Source organism: Lissotriton helveticus, chromosome 6, assembly GCF_964261635.1.
Source record: "Lissotriton helveticus chromosome 6, aLisHel1.1, whole genome shotgun sequence".
Classification (NCBI taxonomy): domain Eukaryota; kingdom Metazoa; phylum Chordata; class Amphibia; order Caudata; family Salamandridae; genus Lissotriton; species Lissotriton helveticus.
In genome coordinates, this window is record NC_136067.1 from 1,838,109,192 (window position 1) to 1,838,129,460 (window position 20,269).

General features: G+C 44.3%; 1 protein-coding gene across 1 annotated transcript in view; it reads left to right on the forward strand.

Annotated features, from left to right (window-relative positions):
- NENF (neudesin neurotrophic factor) overlaps positions 1 to 20,269 on the forward strand; it is a 64,610-nt gene that overhangs the window by 33,197 nt on the left and 11,144 nt on the right. The window contains exon 2 of the mRNA XM_078649747.1: positions 341 to 401. Within this exon, the coding sequence (XP_078505873.1) occupies positions 341 to 401 (61 nt within the window). The remainder of the gene's footprint in view (positions 1 to 340; positions 402 to 20,269) is intronic.

Consider the following 20,269-nt stretch of genomic DNA (forward strand, 5'->3'; position numbering starts at 1 on the left):
CTGCATTTTCAGCATTCAAAAATCTCTATTTGAATTCATGGTCTGAAAAGGCAATTTGTACAAAAAGAATGGATACAAATATATGTGTGTCCCCATTTGCAAGGGGTTTCAAGTTATGAGATGTCTGGAGAGGCTGTGCTTGGTAATGTTATTTTAGTGTGGTGCAGATTGCGTTCTAATCTAAGTCATTGGTGATCGTATTTTTTCTGAGCACCAGAACGTGTGCAACTCTCCTATGGTTGTATAAAAAGTCACAATTAGAAAAAATACCAGCCACCCTAATGTCCACTAAAAATTATATTGTAAACCTTAACTTACCTATTTTCTTTCTCATTCACAGGATGACCAGCCTATTTACATGGCAGTGAAGGGTGCAGTGTTTGATGTAACTTCAGGAAAAGGTAAATTGTAGTAACCTCTCTTTTCTACCTTTCTGCTTCTGATAGAGCGCGCGAGGCCACCCGACCAATAGTTTTCGCCGTTTCCGGCTTCAGGGCCCATATACTTTTCAAATCACCATATACATCGATCAGGTGACTTCACGAGCTCTACCAATTTGGTGTGTGTGTGTTCCCTGCTACCAATTCTCAGTGCACCCGACTTACCATCCACCGATGCAGGTGCCTAATGACCACAATGAATCAGGGAGCTAGCTGTAAAGGAAAGGCAACAAAATACAAACCCAACCAATAATATTCAAATACTGTGTAAATGACCACGGACAACTGGAAGTTTTAAAATGTTTATCTAAAGTTCAGTATTTTCTTGCATGAGATACAGTAAAATAAGGCAATCAATAACCAAGATAATGTAAATCACATATGCATAAAGAAATAATGGCAGAGTAATCATCAAAGTACTAATAAAATGTAACGAGAAAAGATACTTATGCAAGTCAGTATTATCTAAAACAGTGATAGACTAAGTGTGTGTGATTATAGAAGAACTTATAATGAATAACACGCTTCACTTAAGGTGAAAGGGCCTTTGAACAACCTAGGCAACGAAGTTCTAGACCATATCAGGAAATGACACACTGCTATGCAAAATATAATTTCTAACAAATGAGAAGACATAGAAATAACTTTGCAAAATTTAAATGACTTTCAATAGTTGCGGAAAGGCATGGAAAATATCACATTTGCAATGTTGAACTTTATTGAAGCAAAAGTTAGAAATTCAGAAGGTGCAAGAATTTCAAGAGATTTCGGAGCAGTATTTACCTAGAAAGGTGTGGAAACCAAACCCTGGCCACGGGTCAGTTAAAGTCAGGAAACCCTCAAGGAAGGATACCCCTCAAAGGACAGCAGGTGCAGAATGGACACCCAGGACAGGACAGGATACCCTCGGAATAAGAGTCAGGACAGGACCTCAGGACAGGACAGCAAACCCTCAGGACAGGACCCTCTTCAGGACAGGACCGGAACCCACAGTTAGGAAGCAACGCCTGCGCTCCACCCGCTCTGCAGATATAGATCAAGACCCCGATTGGGTCAGCGAACTCCCAGCTAAGTGCCTTGCCAGCACTTTAAGGTTCAGTAAAACCTTAGTCTATGGTCAAATTCGGACAGAGTGCTCCGCAGCTCTCTGTATTTTCAGTCACCTATTGAGTGCGTTGGGTCAGTGACAGGTCAGCTAAACCAGACAAGTCGGACGGTTCACTAGGTGAACCCAGGGTAGATATACAGTTTTGGGACAGTGTACCACCCCCCAATGTTGCAAAGTGTCAGAATCCCTCAATTTCGATTGGTCCTAAGGTAGGATTTGGGTAACACACCAATCACAATATACGATTTGAAGCCTTCATTTACATATTTTGGGACCGCCTAGCATGTTTGGGTTCCCATGAACTAACAGTAGCACATCGATACAATGTAACATATAAGAAGCCACATTCGCTGTTCTCGCAGGGCAGAGGTGACTTTCTCAGGAGCATCTCGCCCATCACTGCCAGCTGGCTATGTTCCATCAGCCAAGGTCCCTCGTGCTGCCGAATGTCGCACAGGCGCAGAAGGGACCTCCAATATGGCTCTCCTCTCACTCAGACCCCCATTGCCCGCGGTACATGAAAAGTAAGCGAAAACAAATTAATACATAATAATGTCATTATGAAAACACATCGCAGGGTTTGTACTTTTAACTCATCATCAAGAAATAAACTTATGCAATTTAAATGTTAGCTACATTTAGACGAAATACAAGAGCAGTGGCACGAGCAGTACCACATGATAAGCACAGCTATGAATTACGCATGCGCATAACTTTCCCTCCACTTCTGCAGACGCGTCAGGACACGTGAGTGTGGCTGACGCATGCGCAGTAACTAAAATACAAGCGGCGGCCATTTTTAGAGGACATGGATTAATTTCATTAGAAATACACATAGGCAAGCGTCTCAAACTTTACTCAAACTTAATATAAACGTTAGTAAAACATACACGGGTTACCTTATTACACATAAATGAGGTTCTTGATTTCGGCAAGCCGCAAAATATGCGAAGCTTTGCTTCATCACTTCCACCTACTTTTTTATTTAAACTCCCTATCTTCTTGCCCTCATCTTTCACACTCTTACCATTGTCCCCTCTTATATGACACTTTTTTTCAACGGACCATTTAGAAATTTAGAAGCGCTGATAAACATATGGTATCTGTGGACTTAAAACAAAATATGGACCTCCTCCATTGGTGTTTTTTTAAGCAGATGCTTCACTGAAGATGTTCGGATTTCTAAGTAAGAGTGGGAAATCAGTGTAGTACACAGAAAAGCAGTTTATCAGCTAAGATGGTTTGCAAGAAATTAAAGAGAAGAGTGAGATTATTTGGCACCGTAGTAGACAAGTAGGCGTGTTGCAGGAGCTAATTGCATTTGTGGAAGGGGACAATTAGGGGAAAAAAGCAATCTGTTTAACGTTTTTAGAAGGCTTTCCCAAATAGCCTGCCTGAGTACAATGCTTTTACCTTCACAAACTTTAGTGATGGATCTGGAGATGTTCTATGCAGAGATGATTGGTAAAGTTGGGGAGAAGACAACCATTTCTCAGCCTCTGACTTATGTACTGTCTCTGCAACATGTTCACCAAAAAGGTTCTATTGGAGTAGTTCTCCATGTCTGTGGAAGTTGCTAAGTTCTGGCTAATAAAAATGGACGTAAAAAACAAGGAGAGAGTAAGGGTGTTTCCACGTTGTGGAGGGGAGGTACTCCTGGTCCCCTAGACCTAGATATGTATGAACAAAAAGAGAAGTATCACCAATGGACCGTGGTGGTCCTAATGGACTGTGGGGAAAGGAGGATGAAGTCAAAAGGAAGTTGTTCCTTTTTTAGAAGACCCCTCACTCACCAACCTAGTTGGTGACATGCTTCATCATCGGGGTCCCACCCTGACAGCCGAGTGCCATCCGGGTGTGCTGTGACACCTGATTACAGTGGAGCGGGTAACTTTTGTGAGTGTAGTGCAAAAAGTGAGTTAAAAATTGGCGCAGTATACCTTAAAAAAAAACTTAATTCAGAGGTTACTGGACAATAATAAAAACAAATACAGATATGTGAGTAGGTTAAATTGACCGACTATATCTATGTGCAAGTGTTAGGGTCTACATGTTTCAACCTGTGTTGGAGATTCCCAGGTTTTCGTCAGGACAAAAGTGAAAAAAAGGGGGAACCTGGGCAGTATGCACACGCTAAGGTGCACCCAACCCTAGGCCCTTTTGTCCTAACTGTAAATCACAGTCAGGTGTAATAACATCCAGATTCTGGAGTCAGGAAGAATAAAACCTGTGGAGAAAACGGACAAGAATAAACATTCAAGTACATGCCTGTTACGTGGTTTTCAAATCTCTGGTGCTTCATGCTATCCCCGAAGTTCATATGGTAATGAGTGAACTAGTATGTTGATGTTGGTTACTCTTGCATAAATAGCAAAGACCTTAAATGTGCATATTGTGTGTAACTATGAAAAGTCACACGGTGCGCACTAGTGACACCTTAATTAAACAGCATCGTGTTTAAAAATTCATCTGCACATGTGCCATTCATTCTGTAAATACACGTGCCATTTACACAATAACAAATAGCACCGGTGTAGTCACATTTAAGATACCACTGACAATCATTCTCAGTTAGTGGCTTTTATCAATGCTCACAAATCAATGGTGAGCTTCATGCTCGTAACTTATCTCATCAAACAATCGGCATTTTAAAAGTAGCGGTCGCTGTGGGGAGAAAAGAGGAAAAAGCTTACTCGAAGATCGAGTTGGTCGCGCCTCAAAGGAAACGAGGACAGGCTGGTGTTCCCAGATCTATCTGAATAGGGAAAGAAAGCGCAGGATTGTGTGCCTTAATGTAAGGAGGCGCCCTCATGTGAAATGCGGGATCTCGATTCAGGCGGTAAAAACCTAAATGGGTGATGGTACCATCATGACGATAGTTTACTCACTGCGACCGGAACGTGGAGGAGGCCGTTTGCCTATACCCTGTCCTCCGGATCCTCAAGGATAACTCGGCCAGCCGCCTCCGTGTTGTTAAATGGAGGCGACTTCCTGATTGGGCGTGGCTTAGTGGTCACATGGGAACGTGACGCGGGCGCGTCACGTTGTAAGAATGGTTACCGATAAGTAGATGGGGGAGGTGGGCGTCACAGTGTTTCCATGGTAGTAGTCAAAGCTTCTTAGTAAAAATCGGAAGAGCCCCTAGTAAGCTATATTCAAGAGATAAAGGGGCGGAAAATCCCAGGAAATTGCCGGTTTGTCAAGGCATGATTTAGGCAAACACCATGAAGAGGATGCTGCAATAAATAAGGAGGGGGTATGGGTGCTGCTGAATAAAATGGAAGCCTCAGGCGGCATCACTCCGTGAAAAAAAAGATGTTGCCCATGTAGATAACATGGGAAGGGGAGCAGAGGAGGGTATTTAAAAAGGGGGGAGGGGGGCGGGTAGTGAGTTAGATACCTCTAGATAAGGAAAAAATACATATTAATGTAGATCCCAGTCAAATGACTGGAATGCAACCCAGATGGCTGTAGTATTTCACAAAGTGAGGAAAGGAGGAGATCATTAACGTTGTAGGACTGTGTTCCACGGGATGTTATAATTAAGCCCAATTTTGTTAGTAGAGAGCCTATAGATCCAGCGTTGTTCTTTTTCAAAAAGGCGCTGTTGGATTTTTGGTCCAGCCTTAATCTGTTCGATCACTGTCCGTTTCAGGTCATTGGTAATGTGGTTCTTCTCCAGGAAGTGTTCTGTCAACTTTGTCACGGATTTTCTGCATCTTATGGTGCTGCATTGCTCGGAGATTCTGAGTTTGATTTTTCTGCAAGTCATTCCTACGTATGATAGGTTACAGGGACACTTGATTAAGTACACTACATTCTCACTGTTGCAATTTGTGTGGGTTAGTTGGTTCCATACTTTTCCAGATTCTAGCGCCAGTGTTTTCGTGTTAGTGAGGTGACATATACTGCAGTTGCCGCATTGGAAATGGCCCACCACCTTTGGGAGACCCCAGGCCATAGTGATCGTTTGCGTGGTCTCTCGATTGGTGTTTCATGGGACTTGTATTTACAAGTGAGTCTTTTATACTGCGTGATCTTTTGAAGGAGAAAAGAGGTTTTTCCCAATGTAAGTTCCCTGTGTTTAGGATAGACCAATGTTTGTTGACGGACTTAGTCATCATATTAGATGCCGTATTATAAGTGGTAACACAAGTGAGAGGAATGTCATTCTGTGTGTGTGTAGATTCTTCAAGGAGCGCATCCCTGGGTTGTTTCCGTGCTCGTTTTTGGCATTTTTTTAGGATATGTTCTGGATAGCCTCTGGAGGACAATTTCTCAGTAAGATTAGTTGCCTGGGTGCGGTAGTCACTGTTTTTGATACAATTGCGACGGAGTCTCCGGTACTGTCCATAGGGTAGATTTTCCCTGAATGGTCTAGGGTGGAAACTATCAAACCTAAGTAGGTTGTTTCTCGCACTGGGTTTTTGATAGGTGTTTGTTATCAGGTGACCATTTTCCTTTGTTATAGTAATGTCCAGAAAGATCATTTTTTCAGAGTCTATTGTGTTTGTAAACCTCAGGTTTGGATCACAAGTGTTGATCCAGTTGGTGAATTCTATAAGTGTTGTGAGTGGTCCCTGCCAGATGGCAAGGACGTCGTCTATATACATTTTCTAAAAGACGACATTTGAGGAAAAAGGATTATGATTACTCAATATAAACTTTTTCTCAAAATCATGCACGTAGAGCCCGGCCACACTAGGGGCAAAAATACTGCCCATAGAGGTCCCTCCTGTTTGGAGGTAGAGTGTGCCCTCGAACTCGAAGTAGTTCTTCTTAAGTGCTAGCCTAGCACATTCTAGGATGAAGGTCTTAGGTGTGTTATACTCCCAGGTTGTTTCATTCAAGGTTTTTTCCAGGACTCTCAGTGTGTCATCTTGTGGTATAGTGGTGTAAAATCTTTTGATATCAAAGCTGAACAGAATGGTGTTTGCAACTATGGTAAGATCTTTCAGGATTCTCAGCAGGCTCTTGGTATCCTGGAGGTAAGTGGAGGTACCTTGCACCAGTGTCTTGAAAAAGAAATTGCAAAAGCGGGACAAGGGTTCCAGGAGGGAGTCAATCCCGGATACGATGGGTCTTCCTGGTGGTGGGATTTTGCCCTTATGCATCTTGGGCAAGATGTAAAAGTACGGGGTCCTACCCTCACTGTTACATAGAAAGCCCGCTTCTTGTTTAGAGATATATCCCCTTGTCTCGGCATGGTCAACCAGGTTCCTTATTTCTGATCTTAGATCTTTTGTCGGGTCAGATGGAAGAAGTCTGTAGTTCCTGTTGTCTGACAGCAAACGTCGGCATTCAGTTTGATATGCTTCTTTATCTAAGACTACCAACCCCCTACCTTTGTCGGCAGGCTTTATAATGATGGTATCACATGACTTCAGGTTCACCAGTGCGGTATTTTCTTCTCTACTCATATTCTGAAAGGTAGAGGTAGTTGGCAGGTTTTCGATGTCGTTATAAACCGCCTGTTCGAATGTTTGTATCTCAACAGGAATTGTGTGTGGAGGGGGCGTAAAAGTAGATTTAACACGTAGGTCTGTTTCGTTCTGGTTGTCATTAGGTGAGGGGTCACCCTGTTTTTCGAAAAAACCTTGAGTCGCAATTTCCTGAAGAAAGCGGCCAGTTCACAATGGAGTTGGAATTTTCCAATCGAGCAGTGGGCACGAAGACAAGGCCTTTGTTTAGGACCCTCTCTTCAACAGGGGTGAGTGGTCTTTTTGACAGATTCGTTACTAGGCTCTGCTGTGTCTTGCTCCCGCCTGAGCTACACACACAGAGAATGACATTCCTCTCACTTCTGTTACCACTTATAATACGGCATCTAATATGATGACTAAGTCCGTCAACAAACATTGGTCTATCCTAAACACAGGGAACTTACATTGGGAAAAACCTCTTTCCTCCTTCAAAAGATCACGCAGTATAAAAGACTCACTTGTAAATACACGCCCCAGAAACACCAATTGAGAGACCACGCAAACGATCACTATGGCCTGGGGTCTCCCAAAGGTGGTGGGCCATTTCCAATGCGGCAACTGCAGTGTATGCCACCTCACTAACAACACGAAAACACTGGCGCTAGAATCTAAGACCTTCATCCTAGAATGTGCTAGGCTAACACTTAAGAAGAACTACTTCGAGTTCGAGGGCACACTCTACCTCCAAACAGGAGGGACCTCTATGGGCAGTATATTTGCCCCTAGTGTGGCTGGGCTCTAAGTGCATGATTTTGAGAAAAAGTTTATATTGAGTAATCATAATCCTTTTTCCTCAAATGTCGTCTTTTAGAAAATGTATATAGACGACGTCCTTGCCATCTGGCAGGGACCACTCACAACACTTATAGAATTCACCAACTGGATCAACACTTGTGATCCAAACCTGAGGTTTACAAACACAATTGACTCTGAAAAAATGATCTTTCTGGACATTACTATAACAAAGGAAAATGGTCACCTGATAACAAACACCTATCAAAAACCCAGTGCGAGAAACACCCTACTTAGGTTTCATAGTTTCCACCCTAGACCACTCAGGGAAAATCTACCCTATGGACAGTACCTGAGACTCCGTCGCAATTGTAGCAAAACCAGTGACTACCGCACCCAGGCAACTAATCTTACTGAGAAATTGTCCTCCAGAGGCTATCCAGAACATATCCTAAAAAAATGCCAAAAACGAGCACGGAAACAACCCAGGGATGCGCTCCTCGAAGAATCTACACACACACAGAATGACATTCCTCTCACTTGTGTTACCACTTATAATACGGCATCTAATATGATGACTAAGTCTGTCAACAAACATTGGTCTATCCGAAACACAGGGAACTTACATTGGGAAAAACCTCTTTTCTCCTTCAAAAGATCACGCAGTATACAAGACTCACTTGTAAATACACACCCCAGAAACACCAGTCGAGAGACCACGCAAACGATCACTATGGCCTGGGGTCTCCCAAAGGTGGTGGGCCATTTCCAATGAGGCAACTGCAGTGTATGCCACCTCACTAACAACACGAAAACACTGGCGCTAGAATCTGGAAAAGTGTGGAACCAACTAACCCACACAAATTGCAACAGTGAGAATGTAATGTACTTAATCAAGTGTCCCTGTAACCTATCAAACGTAGGAATGACTTGCAGAAAAATCAAACTCCGAATCTGCGAGCATCGCAGCACCATAAGATGCAGAAAATCCGTGACAAAGTTGACAGAACACTTCCTGGAGAAGAACCACACTACCAATGACCTGAAATGGACAGTGATCGAACAGATTAAGGCTGGACCAAAAATCCAACAGCGCCTTTTTCAAAAAGAACAACGCTGGATCTATAGGCTCTCTACTAACAAAATTGGGCTTAATGATAACATCCCCGTGGAACACAGTCCTACAACGTTAATGATCTCCTCCTTTCCTCACTCTGTGAAATACTACAGCCATCTGGGTTGCATTCCAGTCATTTGACTGGGATCTACATTATTATGTATTTTTTCCTTATCTAGCGGTATCTAACTCACTACTCGCCCCCCCTTTTTAATACACTCCTCTGCTCCCCTTCCCCTGTTATCTACATGGGTAACATCGTTTTTTTCACGGAGTGATGCCGTCTGAGGCTTCCGTTTTATTCAGCAGCACCCCTACCCCCTCCATATTTATTGCAGCATCCCCTTCATAGTGTTTACCTAAATCATGCCTTGACAAACCGGCAATTTCCTGGGATTTTCCGCCCCTTTATCTCTTGAATATAGCTTACTAGGGGCTCTTCTGATTTTTTACTAAGAAGCTTTGACTACTACCATGGTTACACTGTGACGCCCCCTCAGCATGAGTGTCACCGCCCCTATCTACCAATCGGTAACCATTCTTACAACGTGACACGCCCGCGTCACGTTCCCACGTGACCACTAAGCCACGCCCAATCTGGAAGTCGCCTCCATTTAACAACACGGAGGCGGCTGGCCGAGTCATTCTCGAGGATCCGGAGGACAGGGTATAGGCAAACGGGCTCCTCCACGTTCCGGTCGCAGTGAGTAAACTATCGTCGTGATGGTACCATCACCCATTTAGGTTTTTACCGCCTGAATTGAGATCCCGCATTTCACATGAGAGCGCCTCCTTATATTAATGCACACAATCCTGCGCTTTCTTTCCCTATTTAGATAGACCTGGGAACACCAGCCTGTCCTCGTTTCCTATGAGGCACAACCAACTCGATCTTCGAGTAAGCTTTTTCCTCTTTTCTCCCCACAGCGACCGCTACTGTTAAAATGCCGATTGTTTGATGAGATAAGTTACGAGCATGAAGCTCACCATTGATTTGTGAGCATTGAAAAAAGACACTAACTGAGAATGATTGTCAGTGGTATCTTAAATGTGACTACACCGGTGCTATTTGTTATTGTGTAAATGGCACGCGTATTTACGGAATGAATGGCACATGTGCATATGAATTTTTAAACACGATGCTGTTTAATTAAGGTGTCACTAGTGCGCACCGTGTGACTTTTCATAGTTGCACACAATAAGCACATTTATGGTCTTTGTTATTTAAGCAAGAGTAACCAACATCAACATACTAGTTCACTCATTACCATATGAACTTGGGGGATAGCATGAAGCACCAGAGATTTGAAAACCACGTAACAAGCATGTACTTGAATGTTTGTTCTTGTCCGTTTTCTCCACAGGTTTTTATTCTTCCTGACTCCAGAATCTGGATGTTATTACACCTGACTGTGATTTACAGTTAGGACAAAAGGGCCTAGGGTTGGGTGCACCTTAGCGTGTGCATACTGCCCAGGTTCCCCCTTTTTTTCACTTTGGTCCTGACGAAAACCTGGGAATCTCCAACACAGGTTGAAACATGTAGACCCTAACACTTGCACATAGATATAGTCGGTCAATTTAACCTACTCACATATCTGTTTTTGTTTTTATTATTGTCTAGTAACCTCTGAATAAAGATTTTTTTTAAGGTATACTGCGCCAATTTTTAACTCACTTTTTGCACTACACTTACAAAAATTACCCGCTCCACTGTAATCAGGTGTCGCAGCACACCCGGATGGCACTCGGCTGTCCGGGTGGGACCCCGATGATGAAGCATTTCACCAACTAGGTTGGTGAGTGAGGGGTCTTCTAAAAAAAAAAAAAAAAGGAAATGAACAACTTCCTTTTGACTTCATCTTCTTTTCCCCACACTCCATTAGGACCAGCACGGTCCATTGGTGATACTCCTCTTTTTGTTCATACATAATAAAAATGGACTGCACTGTTCCCCTTTAGATCCCTAACTGGGGGTAGTCGGAAAGGAGATTGCACCAATGTTATCCTTGGCTGAGAAGATTACTACTCAATCAGTCCTTCTTGGGTTTGGTAATTTCTCCCTCGTTACAGCAGTCAGTGGTTCTTATTTTAATGGGCCTTTTGACAGCCTTTAACATCAAAGACCGTCACATTTTGCTAGATAAACCAGATAATTGTGCATTAGCTGGTTGGTCAAGTCCTGATTGGCATCCTTCCCGTCAGACCGCTCACATTAGGTTTATGTAGGTACCTTCTGTTGCCACGTAAGAGAGATGAAGTGTAAGAGTCCAGAGGGATTGGCAATTGTCCACCTCTGATTTAATGGGTATATTGGCCTGCATTACTCTCAGGACCACTAAATATCTGCTTTACATCAAAACAGGCTCATCTTTCGATCCATGTCCAGCCTATGTTAACAGACTTACCTCTCTGCTAGATAAAGTTTTCATACATCTCTGCAATATATCTATAACACCTACACAGTTCCAAACAGGCTCCTATTGTTATTGAACTGAAAAAAAAACTGTGACTGATCCTAATATACTTAGTCCTGTCCATTCCATTCCATCTCTCTTCTCTCATTTTCCATCAAAATTCTTGAAATATAAGTAAGCGCTCAATTGTTTTTCTTTCTGGCATTCAGCAATATGCATGTTCCTACACAACCTGGGTTACGTCCTTCCCTTAGCATCGAGTCTGCGTTGGTCTCCATTGTGTAAAATTGAATGTTGCTGGTGATATGCACAGTACTGCCCTGATTTTGCTCGATCTATCTGCAGCCTTTGATACTGTTTTTCACTGAACTCTGCTTAGTCATCTCCACCATGCTGGCAGTCAATATGTACTCTTGCCTGGATTGCGGACTATCTTCAGGACTGTTCCTAGGCTATTCATCATCTCTGTTTCCGCTCCAATTGCACAAAAAGTTGGCTTGGGGTCCATCTAGGTCCCCTGCTCCACCCTATATTTTTCAATATTTATGTGCAGCACTAACTGCACTCCTCTGACCCTTTGATCTATCCTCACTTTCTATGTCGACAACACCTCTTGTTGGGTTGTATGTCATACAAGAAGAATCAGTCCAGCAGCCAGAACTGTCTCATCTCTGTGGTCCTTTGGATGTGCAACAACTCCTTAAAAATCGACAAAGATAAAACATAAACCTTGCGAGATGTCAAAAGCCCTGCTTTATGTTATTGAGAATTTTGGCAATGATGGCCCTGGGAGGGGTGCCTGATGGCTGTAGAGGAACCAAGGCTCTGAGGCCTCTCTCCACCACAACAAATTGTGATAGTCCTGGTGGTTTCATTTTAGTCTGCACTCAGTTCTCCAGAAATTGTTCCAGTGCCATGCCCTCGACTTTCTCCGGAAATCCCAGCATGCAGAGTTTACTCCGACGGGAGCGACCCTCTGAGTCCTCCACCAGATGCTCCAATTCTGCTGTGTCCGTGGTCATCTGGGCCACTTGCTGTTTGAGGACTGTGACTTCTCTCTGGAGCGCTGTAATGATACTTTCAGCCATCTCAACCTCATCTGCCACCTTTCTTAGGTCCACCCGCAGGAGGTTTAAATCGATGGATGCTCCGTCTATCTTAGTTTCTAATGCCATGCGGGAGCCATGGATAGCTTACAGAAGTTCTGCTTGCATTGGCTCTGGAACCCCATCCCGTAGATTCTCTGCACTATCCTCCCCCCGCTGTGTGAATCTCTGTGGCTGTTGGCGCGGTGTAGTATATTACGTAATGGTATCGGTGGAGTGCGAGTGTGGAGCTCTGTCTTTGCCCATGATTTTATGTTAGTCAGCGGTGGCCAAGGCACTTTCTATAGCGCAGTCATATAGGGGAGACAGCCAACACAGCACTACAATTGTGGGGACTCCTGCCTTCAATACAGCCTCACTATGCTTTCTGGGAGGTCTCTGTTGGCCCAAGTGGTGCTGGCGTACTCAGGTTTTCTTTTGCTGGGCTCAATGACATGCAAATGCAGACTTACTGCTCTTGTGTGTTTGCATTGGTATCCAGAGGCCCGTCTGCTTACTGGGATGTCTCCTTGCCAATGAACCTAGCTGGGAAGGGGCGAGCTGAGTCACTCGTTCCCTCAGCCACTACGTCTCGGTGTCTCTGTCAGGGCACTGGGTCCTGCCAAGGCCCATAGCTCAAGATGGTGGGACCCTTGCGTCATTATTAAGGTCTGGGGTTGTCAATTCACTGCAAGAGTGTAGCGTATGGGTCCAGGGCTCCAGTCAGCTACAATGTTTTGTGTACCAATGGCCTTTGTAGCGTCTTCTCCCAAGGCTGCATGAGGTTGAGGTCTCTGTGTGCTGGCAAGAGGCACCATCCACGCACCCAGGAAGCCAGGCGCCACGTGTTAATGCTGCTCCTGGAATCCCTGGCCTCCTGTTTGATGTGCTGTGCTCGTGAGATCATCCCGGCACTCCGGTTTGCACTAAAACATACTTCTGGAGGCCACCACATCCGCAGCGCTGCCACTGGCCCGTCGAAGTTGCTCACAACCCTTGGGCCCTGGGCTGTTGTGTGGTTTGTTCATTAAGGACAGGGGCCGATAATGCTGGCTCCTGCGGGGGGCACCGCTCCGTCCACTCACGGGCATGAGAATCCAGCGGAGCCCCTCACCTTCCTCCACTCACCGGGGCTCCTCCAGCAAGTCTGTGGCCGCCACTCCCATGACCCAAGGTCGGTCGGGTGCCCGCCGGGTCTGACCACTCCCCACCACAAACCTCCAGACGCATCCCGCTGGTGCTGGCACTCAGCCCCCGTTGTGGCTGGGGGCAATCCACTGCTGTCCTGTGTTGCCAGGAAGGGTGCAGAGCCTCTGGGGGCCGTTACAAGCAACAGGTCCCTCTCTGTCACTGCCGTGTCCCGTCAAGGCCCCTCGCCATGGAGCTGCCTCTCCCCAGTCGCTCAGTTTGGAGGAGCAGCACACCGAGCATGGGTCCACCTCACCTTGATTTCGGTGGAGGGAGAAGGGAAGGACCGTTCAGCAGTTCGACCCCAACAGCTCCTGGTCGATCACGGTGCTGGGCGTGGCTCATTCAGCTGCTCTGTTAAATGGCTCTGTGGCTTCTGTTGCCCACTAGTCCCCGCACAGGCCTCAGGTGACGATATGTATTTGCCGACAATGGGGGCCAGTCCAGCCCTGGTTACCCCTTAACAGGCGTGCGGAGGGTTCCCACAAGTATTTTCATATGGCATGCGCGGTCAGGGTTCAGGATGATGAAGGATTTTGTTGCGAGTCGGCCGGGAGCTCTGGCGCTTATGTCCTGTTGGCCATGTTGCTAGGCCACGGCCCAAGATTGAAGCCATTTTTTTATTTAATCTTTTCTATTCTAATCCTAGCTAATGCCTACATTTGCACCAAAATCTTACTATAAATAAGAGCTTTCCAGATGGCACACACATGCCTGTGCATTGCTTGTATAGTTCCTGTCTGCTGCTTGCCCTGGACAAGGATGGTTCTCGTCTATCATGTCACTGTTCACAACATAGAACAAGATAGGTGATAAGTGAACTTGACCTTGGTTCATACTGTATGTCGTAGATGCTCTCTCAGGAGTGTCTGAAGCTTCTCTCTTATTGAGAGGCTGGGACCATGCTTAATAGAATATTTTCAACTATATTTTGATAGAAATGTACTCTGTGATGTGAGTTGGGAATGAAAGCATGTGAAATCCCTTGCTTATTTTAGCAAGGCCACTGTGCTTTCTTTAAATGCCACCAGGGCACAAGGCCTAAAAAAAGAAGCGAGGGGACGCAGTGATGTCACGAAAGGTGGCTTGCACCATCAGACTCATTGCCTCCCCTTGCTCACCCCTTAGATGCGATTGCATCTGAGAAGCCAGCGTGTGAGTAGCGTTCTGAATGGGCTCCGATCTCGTCCCAGAGAGGCCAAAGAGTGAATGTGTGGCTCCATTTGCTCCAGTTATCGAGCTCCTGGTAAAATAAGTGGGGGGACGCCGTCCACCCGCGTGGTACCCGGACTCGAGCCCTGAATGCCACACTTCATGAATGTTTAGTGTATGATCTAGAAATACACCATCAAAGAATAATAAACCATTGTTAAACTATAAATGCAAGTAAATGAAATAGCATTATAAACTATAGGAGAAGCCTTGTACAAGATGAGCATATTAAGCAATTATGCGTTATTAAGTTCCTCAGAGGCAGAAATAAGACCAAGCATACAACAGAAAAGGGGTCACCATGATCGCTTAGTGAGTGGACACTCGTCTTTCACAACAAATTAGGTGTGTGGGTTTGGTATTCGGGGCTGCGTAGTTTACGGACCATCCACACTTTTGCCTGGCGTTGAATGCACTCAGTAGACGTCATCCCAAACCACAGGGCAGTGCATTTCAAAAGTAACACTATTAATACTTGCATTATCTTCCACAGAATCCATGCAGATCTCTTTGATTATCTGTTGGTGATGCCGAACGGTAAGTCTAATCAGAGGAGTTACTCTAATGGTAACTGCGGCAGCTGCACTCTGTCCTGTGTCACAACCACTCATTCACATAAGACACCACAAAGGGCTTCCAAGGTCGAACTCCTTTTCCTTTCATACCAAGGTACTCACACCACTACAAAACCAAACATTGCGCAACTTCTCTACAGACCCCACACTGCCAAACACCAGCAAATAGACCGAGTTAAATGATGGTACTCTCAGGTCTGCACAAAAGAGCGCACAGCGTAAGCATGCCCTGTAATGCTATAATAATGGTACCAAGTGCTATACAAATGTTAGTAACATTTCAAATGTCGTGCATTTTCACTATGGTCCGGAGTGTCAAAGAGGAAGGATTGTACATATGCAAGCGATCACCGACCCTGCCCCGAGGCATTGAACAAGTATGCTTCCTGAGAAACCAGTTTTGTAGCATTATAACCTGTGTGTCCGTGGCTTTCACAAAAGGTTATTCCCCTCCTCCAATACTGTTCTGGCATTGCTGCACCTTTCATATGATATCTAGCTAGTTCCGTGCTGTGAAGGAGCACGCTGCACTATACAGTCTGTCTATTTGAGTACGCGGTGTATCGCTGCTCCCTAGAGATATTATCTAATTCAGTATGTGCTATATATCACTTTCTGAATTTGCATATATAGATAGTCAATGTTATGTACAACAGCTGGTGAGCAGCAGTGCGCATTGTCATATGCACCAAAAGTATCTGGGAACAAAATCCACGAACCTCCTGTGATTAATGACATGCTGTAAACCCTCAAGCTATCAAATGCAAGATTCGGCACTGAATCTTGAATGCGTTCGAGGCCAGAAGTATATTTGGTGGTCACACATCTTAGAAAACAATATGTTGTATTGCAGCAGAAGCCAAACTGAGTGGATAGGTCTGCCTAGATGACCTGTCAAGCCCTGTTATTTTGAAAAGGACTCTAATATCCGTGCCTCACAGTTTGCATAAGTGTAGGAAATGAAGGTTTTGTAACTGATTCACTTCAGTCTCCTGCGTAGTCCCCTAAAGATGTCTAGTCGGCGTTAATTGTAACTGGAGCACTCCATTCCATCCAAAGACTTATGGTATTCATTATAACTTTGCTGCTCTGTACCCCTGCCTCGCCCAAGCCTTCTCTTCTTTGCCTCAAGACCAGTGGTCCATAGGCATACTCGTACTTCAATAACTCTTCCTCTATACTCTACTTACTCCGTCTTTGGATGACGTTTTCCCTCTAATGCCAGTTGTGATTACAGGTCGACATAAGGGTGTGACTTCGCTCACCTCTTGCTACATCACCACTAACCTACTTGAGGAAATGTTGATGGAGGAGCTTTGGCTGTTTGGAATGTGTGGCTTTTTCTGTCCAGCCAGCACCTAGGGAAGGAATGATTGCTTTCTGTAGGCCCTCTGACAGATGGCTGCCTTGCCTCTGATTGATTTGCCACGGTGGTTCGGAGTATGTTGCCTCTTCATTAAGTGTCTGAACATTCAGGCTTCCCAGTTGCGTGCTCACCAGAGGTCCAGCATGACTTTCAGATGTTAGGCTGCGTGTGCTTGTTTGAAACCATGAGAAAGTATCAGTGATGCACAGTGTGATGAGGGTCTCCTTGGGCTTGTTTTTGGGGGTCATGAAAACCTGAGTCCTCGCAGGCAGCGAGAGCACCATCGAGGTAGCTAGACATGCAGTGATTTTCATGTTTCTGAGACTGGCTGGGTGCCCGCGACCTGGCATATCGCTGAACACTAGAATATCAACAATACACTAACCACTTCAGCCCTCTGCTCTAAACATTAACCAAGGATGGTGGGGAGATGTGTTTGAGTGGTGGTGGTTTAATAATGATGCCTTTCCGCTGTTGCCTGTCCTTGTTATTCAATACAAGATTTTTTCTTTCTTTTTTGCTGATTGGTATGAATTCACTACCACAGCCTGACTTTGCTTCACCTTTTATTTCTTTAGGGTTTAATAATACCTGTTCCTTACACGTAAACATGAGTGAACTGAAACTTAAACTTCATTTTTAGAAATGGACACATCGAGCAGGCCCATAGCGATATCTGCCGTACAGACCTTGCAGATGTCCCAACCTTCAAATGTGATTCCCTGTAAGAACTCTGGGATTAAGCAACATTGCTGTTGTACTTGGAAAATATTGCAAGATTTGGACACAATGTGGAAATGCAAATGCTATTTGGCAACTCTTTGAGTCCTTTGGAATTGATTGTTGTGAGGAGTGGACTGTAATGCACCACAGCCATACGTGAAGAGGAACCAAAGGGGCGTTTTGGCCAAACAGAGACAAAGAAACCACCTCGCCTAATGAACGAAGAGGAGATGCAGAGCAAAGGAAACTTTAGAAATCCGCCAGTAGGCTAGAAGGACATGCACAGTTGCCATGAGGCGAGGTCCTCAGGAAGCCAGAGACGAGAGAAGAAGGGCAGCTGAGAGAATTTATCTTGACAATATCCTTCCCTTCGGGAAGGAATATTGGGTCAAGTAAACTGTTTGTTTTAGTAGAAAAGCGCAGCCTTATTCTGCATTAACCACGATTAGAAAGGGAGCTAGTCACAAGTCCTACATTTCAGGCCTAATATTCTGTATTCATAAGGAATAAGAAGACCAGAGAAACAAAAGTAGGGAATTCCTTCAAGAAATACGTGCTTGAGATCACCAGAGCATTAATTGGGCGCTCAGTTAAAATCCAGATACCTAAACACTACCTGCGGTTTGTCCACTTCACTACCAACCTACCACTGAATCCTCTTGCCAGCACACATGACACATACATCATTTTGCATTGTACTAAAAGCCTATACTAGCTTGCCAAAGTGCTTGCAATTTCAGGTGTCCGCATTGTCCTCCTGGAATTTTAGACATGCAATAATGGAATGCCCCCAAAACGTCCATTTTCCCATTTTTCTTATTAACCCTGGTATGACGTACCCCTAGGCCCAAACATGCCCTCAGGTAGAATATTACATTCCTGTGCTGGTATATGAGAGTCCCGCAAAGACGTTCAGTAAAAAGGAATTTATACGGAAATATTTTTTTATGATTTTAAAGTAACTCGTTGTTTTTTACCGGAGACTCTGTAAGTGATTGAATCACTATATTAAATTGTAATGAAATGTTTTTAATGATTTTAAAGTAACTTGTTTTTTGTATCGGAGACGCTGTAAATGATTCAACCACTATTTTCAGTTGTAAGAAAATACATGATTTTGCCATACCCTACTCACTTTTCCCTTTGCTCCATCATTTTGATCATGTGGGCATCTTTAAACCTGAAGTGTTTTGAGAAGTCTGTAGCCTACTAAAGTTGTCCAGCCATATGCACTTTGTTATAAAGCGTGAGCATTTATATTCCTAGATTACTGTAGTTGTCACTGTGGTACAACAGCTTCGTTCAGAGTGCCTGCACAGGTGCATATATCACAAGATGAGAAGTAGGACGGAAGGAAATATTTGCCCCACCTATTTCAAAAATAGAACAACATTGTTTAGATTGCACACGCTCCCAGCAGTCTGTTCTATAGGCCCTATTTCCTTCTATACAAAATTTAACACAACTTTAAACATGTTCCATCCATCAACAACACAGCTTATAGGTAACCTGGCATTAACAGCCAGTGATGAAGTTGAATTCCATTAACTGGCAGTTCTGAATTATAAAATATAGTCGGAATATTCTGCTTGAGCCCCTTCAATGGAAGGATGTGCATGGATCCAAAGAGGAGAGAAGGTGTCATTGCCTTCACTGAAGAATCCTTGTCTCCCAGAATATTTGAGAGAGATCCCTCCAGCTTTCACTCAAACATCTGTATTCCAGTATTCTGTTTCAGGGCGGGTAGCATTGAGCCTTCTGACAGTGACTCCTGCTTGCCTTTGAAGCTGTCTCCGGAAGCTGATGCATGCAGAAGGTCCATAGGCAGATAGACGGGTTCCCTGTCTGGCAATATTCATGTTGGATGCTTCTTGTGGATTTGAGGGCAAATTTCTAAGAGCAGAGGAAAAGTGAACTCGAGTCTGAAGAGCCAGTCCTGAAGACTTGAGGACTGTACCTCAAGGTAGGAGTGGTACTAAATGTTGGACTAGCAAGAAAATTCTCTCCTACAAGGACAGGAACACTTGCTAAGTCTCCCCAAAAGAGACACAAACTGTGCAGCTTTAACTGTGCATTTTTTCTGCTTTGACAATTTCAATTGGAAGCTTGAGACTACAATTTGACCGCTTACTATGTCAGTTTATTGTGGAGTCATGGCTGGACTGGCCGTGACAACCAGAAGTTTATACGTCCGAAGTTAAAAACTGATGGAGACCAACCCCATCTTTTGTGAGCTAGCCACAGTGCTTACTTCCCTATCAATCATATGAAGGACATCTTTTGTCTTATAATTTATTTTGCATTCCCATTCAATAACCTTAGGTAACTTTTTCCAGCAGTTTCCTACGAGGGTATATTTTTTTCTTTATAACATTTGATTCCTTTTATGTTCTTTGTTTTAAATGCCTGGCAACATTTTGCTCATATATTACTTGCTTTTTTCTGAGGCAGGCCTTGCAACGTGTGCCAAGCTTCCAAATGGGAACCAAAGATTGCTCACAAAAACAAATTTACCTTTGTGAGCTGGATTGTGTTGTTCTTTTGAGACTGTGGTCTCTGTGCACCCTATGGCCTAATATTCCGATTCCAAAAGAAAAACCGTGAAAAAGATTTTCTGGCCTGTTTGCCGCAATTATGGGACTGACTGAGAAGCTCTGATTTGTTTATCTCAAAACTACCAGTTACTTGTCTGCGGTATTTGTTCTAGGCATTTGAGGGGAGCCATATTATAGTAAATTGAGCTGCTTTCTCTCTGTGGATCTATTTCAACTGTGTGAGTGGATCTCAAGTGCCTCCATAAAGAGCCAAGACCAGAAAGTGGAC